This window comes from Galeopterus variegatus, unplaced genomic scaffold (assembly GCF_000696425.1).
Source record: "Galeopterus variegatus unplaced genomic scaffold, G_variegatus-3.0.2 Scaffold4590, whole genome shotgun sequence".
Classification (NCBI taxonomy): domain Eukaryota; kingdom Metazoa; phylum Chordata; class Mammalia; order Dermoptera; family Cynocephalidae; genus Galeopterus; species Galeopterus variegatus.
The window spans coordinates 143,263-153,613 of NW_007730701.1; the positions used below are offsets into that span (position 1 = coordinate 143,263).

General features: G+C 40.5%; 1 protein-coding gene across 1 annotated transcript in view; it reads right to left on the reverse strand.

Annotated features, from left to right (window-relative positions):
* The window catches only part of HERC2 (HECT and RLD domain containing E3 ubiquitin protein ligase 2), a 145,828-nt gene that overhangs the window by 135,383 nt on the left and 94 nt on the right, over nt 1-10,351 (reverse strand). Inside the window, exon 2 of the mRNA XM_008587915.1 lies at nt 9,739-9,840. Coding sequence (XP_008586137.1) covers nt 9,739-9,810 — 72 coding nt within the window. The 5' untranslated portion in view covers nt 9,811-9,840. The remainder of the gene's footprint in view (nt 1-9,738; nt 9,841-10,351) is intronic.

Genomic DNA, 10,351 nt, shown 5'->3' on the forward strand with positions numbered 1-10,351 from the left:
GGGTTTGGATCCCACATAGGGATGGCCGGTTGGCTCACTGGGTGAGCATGGTGCTGACAACACCAAGTCAAGGGTTAAGATCCCCTTACCGGTCATTTTAAAAAAAAAAAAAAAAAAAAAAAAAGCCAACAAGGGAGTAAGGAAGAGCAAGCCTAAGTCCCAAGAGAGGAAAAGAGGAAGAAAGCCCAAAGGACCTAGCAAGCAATGCTGAGAGCAAGAAGCTGAGCAATGCTTCTGAGAAACTCCCAGGGCTGAGAGATAAGGCAGAGTCCAGGGCCCTCACGCAGGAGAGGGAGGCCTGGTAACACCCATGCTCTGAGCTGCAACCCTGAAGGGCCCTCCACCAGAAGCACAGACAAGCTGGCAGTAGCCCAGCCTGCACAGGGAGTTAGCCCCATTTCCAGTCGTCTCAGTTCCCGCCTGGACCACAGCTCCCTGCAACTGCTAGTCCTCCTAGCCAAGCATATCCTCTCTGCAGGAAGATATCATTACCCAAAGCCCCAAATTATCACTACAATATATCACGTACAATATGTGTAACTCAATCAAAAATAATAATGGAAAAGATTCAAGACCACATGATTGAAAAATGAAAAAATAGAAAATAGAAAGAGACCAAGAGCAGATAATGAAAACACACTTCTTACTAGAAAGAAGAGCCTGAGGAATGAGCTTAAGTACTGACACTGCACTTGGCAGAGGCCACCTGAGGGCAGAGAGGAAAGGGAAAAGGTGGAATCAGGATGGGGAGACACAAGAACCAACAGAATGTAGTATGCTACTACAAGGGCCAGCTAAGAATGTTTTTTACATTTTTCAATGGTTTAAAAACAATCAAAAGAATAATATTTTATGATACATTAAAATTATGACATTCAAATTTCAGTATCTATAAGGTTTTATTGGAACACAGCCACACTCACTCATTTTGTAGCTGCTTTCACACAATAGCCAAGAACAGAAAAATATTTATCATCTGACACTTTACAAAAAAAGTTTGCCTATCCCTATGTTAGTGCACTGACCACCTCTTCTCAGTGAACTACCCATACAACAGATTGTTCAGCAGGAATATTCACTAGACATACAAGGCTTTTCCAGAAGCCTTGCAAGAAGAAACCACATCAAACAGACCAAGGAGGTAAGAAAAAAGAGGGAAATTAAAATACCTAGTTCCCTTATCTCTCCTTGCCAACTGGTGAATGTTCACACCATGTGAAACTAGTACTCGCGCTCCCTGCACCTTCCAGGCTGTGTTACTGGCTCCTAGGTGGTAGGCATTTAAAAAGCCATGGCCTGGGCCGGCCTGTGGCTCACTCGGGAGAGTGCGGTGCTGATAACACCAAGGCCCCGGGTTCGGATCCCATATAGGGATGGCCGGTTTGCTCGCTGGCTGAGCGTGGTGCTGACAACACCAAGTCAAGGGTTAGGATCCCCTTACCGGTCATCTTTTAAAAAAAAATTAAATAAATAAATAAATAAATAAAAAGCCATGGCCTGAACCTGTTGTGTGACATTACAACCAAGACTGGAAGTAGAAAGGCAGCCCACAGGCATGCTGGCATGTCAACTAAGAGGGAAGTGGGATCTAACAGAGGAATCTGAGGTTGCACAAGGTTTATAAACACACTTTTAAATATCTACATCATTATCAATTGTCTAACACCAATCAACACTAAATTGTTGATATGCTTTTGTTTTCTAAATAAATACATTTACTAAAAAAAAAAAAATAACTACATTTAATATGTTCAAGCCATTAAAAGATCATATTGACAATTTCAACAACAAAAAATGGAAACTATAAAAAGTACCTAAAGTGGCAGTTAAACTGTCAAAATACTTCAAACTAAATATTTTAAATGAATGTATTTAATAGGTATAATTATACCTCAATAAAGTTGATTTTTTTTAAATGGAAATTCTAGAACTGAAAAATACAATAGCTAAAATTAAGAACTCAATTAATTGAATTAAAAGCAGATTGGGGGCCGGCCCGGTGGCGCACTGCTATAGTGCGCCGCTTGGGAAGTGTGGCGGCGCTCCCGCCGAGGGTTCGGATCCCACATACAGACCGGTTCCCGCTCACTGGCTGAGCGAGGCGCGGGAGCAACACCGAGGGCTATGATCCCATTGCCGGTCCCAGTCCGGTACGGGGGCGACACTGAGGGTTGCGATCCGTTGCCGGACACGGAAAAAGACAAAAAAAAAGCAGATTGGGAAGGTCCGTGCTTCTGCCTGTGAAGGATTAATCCTTTAGGAATTACGTCCCTGCTGTAGTCAACTAGAAAACCTGACAGGATACGTCAAATAGCTACTTTCAAATACTGGACAACAGATAGCCCAGAGCTGTGATCCCTAAGAGAAGGGGAGCAAATGAAGTAAGCCCTACCACTGCCCAAGCTCACTGCCCAGAAGCAGTTCCAAGCGGCAGCATAGGAAAGGGGAACCTGAATAGAGCCCAGAGGTCTTGCTGAGTTGAGGAGACAGATCAGGTGTAGGTAAGCCAAATAATGAGAACAGGAGAAGAGACAGCAAGCTCTGGAGATGGGCAGAGGGGACCCCTGCAGTCATTGGCTGAGTACTGATCCAGGCATAGGCTGAGAAAACTACCCAAGTCTAGGAAACAAAGCACTAGAAAGGAGTAAGCAGAATCCCCAGGATTCACACAGTCTGGGAAAATCTTGGTTTTCCACAAACCAGAACAGAAAGACCTCCCAACACACCAAGCATCAGGTAGAGTCCTTAGTAGTGTGGATAAATTAGTACAAGAGTCAAGGCTGTGCTGGATCAGCCCTAACAAACCTTAGAATCAAGCTTTGAAAGGATCATATTGATCCCAATTAATTGACATGCATGCCAGAACAAAACAAGTACTGCTTAGGGCCGGCCCGGTGGCGCACTGGAGAGTGCACCGCCCACAGCGCTCCCACTGAGGGTTCAGATCCCATGTGGAGACCGGCTCCCGCTCACTGGCTGAGCGCAGTGCGGGCGCAACACCGAGGGTTGCGATCCTGTTGCCGGTCCCCGGTACGGGCGCAACACCGAGGGTTGCAATCCCGTTACCGGTCAGTAAAAAAGACAAAAAGGAAAAGAAAAAAACAAGTACTGTTTAAAGAAATAAAGGGCCAGCCCGGTGGCGCACTCAGTAGAGTGCGGCGCTCCCGCCGAGGGTTCGGATCCCATATAGGGACCGGTCCGCTCACTGGTTGAGAGCGGTGCAGGCGCGACACCGAGGGTTGCGATTCCGTTACCGGTCACGAAAAAAGACAAAAAAAAAAGGAAAAAAAATAAATAAATAAAAATAAAAATAAATAAATAAAACAAAATCCAGCACACGATAACATATTTATAATGTCCAGCATTCAATCAAAAATTAACAGCCATATAAAAATGTCCCATAACCAGAGCAAACAATCAATAGAAAAGATATAATTAATCAACAGAAATAAATCTAAAAGGGATAGAGATGATGAAATCAGCAGTCAAGAACATGAAAAGTTCTATTACAGATATGCTCCTTATGTTCACAAATAAAGAAGAAAACATGAACGTGACAAGGAGTAAAATGGAGGATATAAAAAGGACCCAAATGGGATCTCTAGCAATTAAAAATACTACAGTGAAAACTTCAATGGATGGGATTAACAGATTAGACACTGCAGAACAGTGACACGTTAATCTACAATGTCTAAGCATATAGTTATTACCTTCTATCTTCTCTCTCTCTTAACACTCATAATAAAGTCTAGGTTTTACGCATATCTACAAGTTTAATGTGCACCACCAGTCCTATATCAATCTATTGTCATTCAGTTGTCTAAAGATTTTTCCCTCCTCGATTCCTCAGGAAGGGCTCATAGGAACAATATTTCTTGAGTTACTGCTCATTGACAGGTTTGTGTCCCTTTCACCTGAAAAGTCAGTTTTGCTGGAACATAAAATCCTTGGGTGCTGGCTTGCTGGCTCAGATGGTTAGAGTGTGGTGTTATAACAACAAAGTCAAGGATTCAGATCCCCACACTGCCCAGCCTCCAGAAAAAAAAAAATCCTTGGCTCACATTTTCTTTTATTGGGTACTTTACATATGCTATTCAATTATCTTCTGCATAAAGCATTGTTGTCAAAGTCTGATGGTAAACTCATTTCCTTTCTCATATAACTATTATGAGTCTTTTCCAAGAACCAAAGCTAAAAGTTCTTTTAAAAAGGCTAGCAAGGGGGCCGGCCCGTGGCTCACTCGGTAGAGTGTGGTGCTGATAATACCAAGGCCCCGGGTTCGGATCCCATATAGGGATGGCCGGTTCGCTCACTGGCTGAGCGTGGTGCTGACAACACCAAGCCAAGGGTTGAGATCCCCTTACCGGTCATCTTTAAAAAAAAAAAAAAAAAAAATTTATAAAAGTCTGACAAGATTGACCCAAAATATTGGATATAGATAACCAAAATCATGAGTAAAAAAGTAAGCAATGCTACCTATCCTACAGACATGAAAGTCATCAAGAAGTCTTTATGAACTATTTTACCCTAATTAATTTGAAAATTTGGAGGCATCTACTAGATATGGATTTTGAACCAAGGCTTGAAAAAGTCAGAGCAATAGCAGAGAGGAAAAAGGGGGACTCTACATATTGAGGTGGGGAGTGCAAACAACAAAGCACGGAAGGAACTTAACTCCAGCATTCTCCTCCAAACTTCCTGGCACTTTGAATAAGCCTCCACAAGGATATTCACCCTTACTTATTATATTTATTTACAGTATTATCATTCTCGTCCTCCACTAACTCATGGACTAGCATCTTTTTAAGGGCAAAACCTGTTTCCTGCTCATCTTCGTAATTCAGTAATACTCCATCCCCACTCTGGGCTAGGCATCGTTCGTCAGTTACAAATATGGTTAGAAACAGTATCCACCCTTATAGAACTTAATGATTCACAGCAAATAATGGCTGGCTCACCCTGTGCACCACTAACACAGACCAGATCACATCATCCCTGTTAATGCGTCTTCCCAACTGAACGGTGAGCACCTTCTGGACGAGGTCTGGTTTCCATCCTCATCTCCCTGGTGCTTAACACAATGACAGAGTACCTTTTCAAGAAATGTCTGCAGAATAAATTATGTCAATTTATAAATAATATTATTCAAAACTGAGTACTTTTTTTGACCCTAGTGTGCGTTTTGTTTTTTGTTTTTTATTTACATTACTGACATAATTGTGATGCTCAAATAGCCCTGGACATGCTAACATGAAATGACAACTACAACAATTACGATAAGCATGCTACAAAAAATATGTGTATCTATTTACTCCCAATTTAAGAAATGGAAACAAAGAATATGCATACATATTCACTTAAAAACATTGTAACAAATTAATACACAAAGATGGAGGTTGTAAAAAAAAGTACATTATATAGAAAAATTATCCACAATGAGACAAGACTATTAATTAATTTACTGTAAGGATACACCTGAAAACTTCTAAAGTTATATAATTATAAATTAGAGAACATCATTATCTTACAGTAAATTCAGTTGTGGTATTCTAATTAACCTCATGATAAAAGTTATACAAAGGTACATATTGCTTTTCTTTACATTCCTGACCAATTTCTCCGTTAAAAAAAGTTTGGTGTTGAAAATGGTCTTGGTTGGACAGACGTAAGCATTGCTGAAAAAGCACAATGAGGAATTCAGGCTTTGGATTTTTTTTTAAGTTTATTTTTAATAATTTGAAATGGAAGAGTCAAGTATTCATTGGCAGTTTTTTTAAATATCAGCACAGGGACATCTAAATTAACAATGCTGCATGCTGCTTTGAATTAACCTGAAAAAACATCATATACAAGATTACCAACCCTCTTTTTTATCATGGAATTTTCTAAACAAAAATTTTTCTGAGTCAGCCATACTTGGATATTAGAGCTAAGGAGCACCTTTTAGAATCTAATCCTAAAAACTTCAATTACGTTATGTAGATTTACAAAATTAGTTCATTTCTACATGTCACCTATCAACTGGATTATCAGTCAGAAAACCTAGGAATACAATTTGCCAAGATGTTCATGTTTACACTTTTTAATCTACTGATACTTCTAAGCATAAAATGACAATACAGTATTTACATTCAATAAGTTTAATTTCAAAAGCTTACTTTTATGCTTAATCATTTTAAATTGTTGATGATTAGAAGAGGCAAATAAATGGTCCCAAGCTTAACTACTGATTTACTCAACAACTTTGACAGACCTCAAGGGCATGATGCTGAGTGAACAAAGCCAATCTCAAAAAGTCAAATTTTATGATAAATTTGAAATAACAAAATTATAGAGATGGAGAACAGGTTAGTGGTTGCCAGGGGTTAGAGATGGTGGCAAAACGAGGGGGGGTGTGACTACAGAGGGGTAGTAGCAGGAGGGAGATCTCTGTGGTATTTGTGGAGGTGGGTACATGAATGGACACATGATAGAATGGCACAGAACTATGACACACATTGTACCAATGTCAATTTCCTGGTTTTGATATTGTATTATAGTTACATAAGATGTAACATTTGGGGGAGTCTGGGTAAAGGGTACACAGTGACCTCTCCACTTCCTTTGCAACTTCATGTGAGTCTATCATTCTTTCAAAACAAAAAGTTTAAAAAAAATTGCTTCATGAATATCTAATTTCATGTGCCACTTCAGAGAACCCAAAAATAGAAACTGTAGGAAATTCATCTGAGTGCAGCTTATGCAAGAAAGAACAGGATAACTCCCATTCTGGACCCATGCCCTAAGACACACCCTTAGTCTTACATGAAGATAGGCAAATAAATATGCATACATTTTAAGACTAAAAAACTTTTAAGGTATCTTGTACTATTTTTTATAGTTCCTTTGCTTAAGTGACTTTTTGGTTCACTGAAAAACTACCAATCACATCAGATAGACTTTTACTGTGAAAATAAACATGATGTGGATAACACATCTTAGCTCTATATTTTATTGCCTCTTCAAGACGGTAGTGAAAAACACATGGCTATTCAAATGAGTCCACACAACAATCATAAAAGTGTTAAAAAATTGAAGAGTTATATATGTAAACACCAGACACATGCCTGGCATATAACGGGCACTCCATGAGAAGCTGCTGGTTGCAGGGTCCTAGGCCTGACACATCTAAATGTCTATGACCAAGAAGTCAAGGATCAGCAAATATGCACGCATTAAAAGTTTGCACACTCCACAAACTTTTCCTTTCTAATGGTACCAAAAATTTCAATGATATTTCAAGCAAAAATAGCTGTAGAAAATAAATTTGCTAGGGCACTCCCGCCAAGGGTTCAGATCCCACATACAGACAGGCCGCTCACTGGCTGAGCGAGGTCCGAGGGTTGCGAACCCGTTGCCGGTCCCGGTCCAGAACGGGCGTGACACTGAGGGTTGCGATCCGTTGCCGGTCACGAAAAAAGACAAAAAGGAAAAAAAAAAAGAAAAGAAATTTGCTAAATCCTGTGGCTAAGAAACATCTTAGTACCCCTCATATTATTCATTAACCAGGTGTCAATTCTGTTTCCAATACAAAAGCCCTAAGTAAGGGGCCAAGCCGGTGGTGCACTCGGGAGAGTGCAGCGCTGGGAGCGCAGCAGCGCTCCTGTCACAGGTTCGGATCCTATATAGGGATGACCGGTGCGCTCACAGCGCTCACTGGCTGAGCGCGGTGCGGCCGGTCTCAAAAAGGACCAAAAAAAAAAAAAAACCCTAAGTAAGGAATGGGGTGCTTCACACTCCAGATGGTAAAGCCATCCTCAACAATATTAGGGTAATGTCTGTCAGCATGAAGATTGCAACCGCAATGGGTATCTGCAGGGGTGAAACTATGTCTAGTTCCTTAGGGTAAAACAACATTCACTCCTCATATTTAATAAGCAATGCTGGAGAAACTATAACACAAAGGTCAGCAACCACTTTTCTCACACTATCTTAATAGCTCCAATACCTGTAACAGGTTTTTCCTCTGTTGTACTATCCAAAACCTAGTCTGTTCATTAACTCCTAAGAAGAGTTTGGAAGACTTCTGAATAATATTTCAAATGTCTAAGAAGGACCAAGTACTATATATTCACTACCACACTGAATAAATCAAAAGTAAAATAACAAGCAGTCTAAGACATAAATGGTCCTTCATTTATCTACCCTCACTCATCACACTCACCACAGGCATTCACCTCAACATTAAACTGATTTTTAGATCAAGATGCTAAAACTCACATTTAGCAGCTACTCAATTATAATTACTAAGAAAAAAAATTCGTTAGGTAAGGTTCTTTACTTCAACAAGTTTCTCAAAATACATAAATACCAATATAAAAACAATTCTTAAAATGAGTTTGCCTGAATCTCAAGATTTCAGAAATAAGAAATTACTCATCCTCTCCCACCAGCTTAAAAAAATGACCAAAAAAGAGACTGTAGTATCTAAATAAAAGGAAATGTTTAGTCAAAAACAAACCAGAAGATTAACTACTACACCAGTTCTTGAACCATTCTTTGTGCTCTGTTTTATATAACATTACACCATTAATAACAATCCCATCACCCACAACATACTTCTACACACTTGACTTTCATGTCTACCAGCAAGCAAAACCTGTTTAAAAAGAAAAAATAAGGGCCAGCCCGTGGCTCACTCGGGAGAGTGCGGTGCTGATAACACCAAGGCCACGGGTTCGGATATAGGGATGGCCGGTTAGCTCACTGGCTGAGCCTGGTGCTGACAACACCAAGTCAAAGGTTAAGATCCCCTTACCGGTCATCTTTTAAAAAAAAAAAAGAAAGAAAGAAAAAATAATAAGTAAGGGGCAATAACACTTCACTACAAGTATTAATGATCAATTATTACTTACAGACTACATGACTCTTGATGAACAGTCATGTACTATGCAAGATTTCATTATAAAAGGTAGATTGCTTGAGAAATACTTAAAATGGTTAGCCTCGGGGAGAAAAAATATATACTATAGAATATTACAGACACTTATTTTTGCTGGTGATACGGAGTTCCAAAGAAGTTTTTCCAAACCATTTGCAAACAAAACTAGCTTGGGGGTAAAGAATTGTCCACATAACATTACTATTATGACTATTTATTTGATAATTTCCTGACAAGCTTGCGATTATCTTACTGAAGCAAAACATTAGAGTCAAAGGTCAACACTTTTTCTCATGTTCCTGATGTGAAAAATCTAAGCACTCCTCTTAATAAGTCACAAATTTAAGAAAAAGAAAAAAAAAAAAGTTTAACTGCAGTAACTCTTGTCTCTCCAGAAACACAAACACAAGATCCCATAAAATGAGTGAATTTCTGCTTGCCGCAATAAAGTAGTACATGTCACTTCTCCACTCTTCCCGCATATAGTTAACATCTCAAAATCTATCAGTAACTAACAAACGGTTACCAAGATATGGATAAGTAACACAGATCTTTTTAAACAATAATAACAAATTGGAAAAATTTTTGCATAACTAGACCTCAAGTTTCTTGCACTTACAAATGTAAAAATGAAGCCACACACAATCTACAAAAACCATAGAAACTGTTACATTTTAAATTACAAAAAATGAACCTGCTTCTCTGAGATCTAATTGACATCCCTTACCTATCCTTTAAAAAAAAAAAAAAAAAGCCTTCACCAGGAATTTAAACATGGAGGCAGGAGCACACCAAGGAAAAGGCATGTTAAACCCCACCTGTATGTCTGTTTTCAACCATTTGGAGTCAAGGCGAGCCTGGGCAGCCAAACAAAAAGTCTCAGAAGGCATCTTCCCCCAGCTTCCTCCCGGCTGTCAGGCCTGCAAGTAAAACAGAAACGTCGAAGACCTAAAGCTTTCTAAAATTTCACAAAGACCCTCCCTCAAGGTGTAATGCGGCCAAAAAAAAAAAGAGAGAGAGAGAGAGAGAGAGAAGAGCAGAGGGGACAGGAGAGCCGGGGGAGGGAAGTGCGGGAAGAGGGAAGGAAGGGCCCACTTCCCGGGCAGGCAGGCAGGCATCGCCCGGGTTCTGCCCTACTTTGGCAAGACCTCGGGAAAGGCCGGTCGTCGGAGACCGATTCAATGTCATCCCCTTCCCTCAAATCCAAAAGGTGTACACGCAAACGGAGGCAGGAAGTCCATCGCCTCAAGGACAAGCGACACCAGCATGCTCCTGCCGCTTTACACCGGCACAGGGCGCGGTGTATGGCACAGATTGGTCAAAAGTCACGTTTGCAGCAAGATCCCACAACAATCGCCCAGAGACTGAAGGGCGGCCGGAGACCGCACCGCGGGCAGCTGCGCAGGCTAGGGTCCGGCCGCCGCCCCGCCC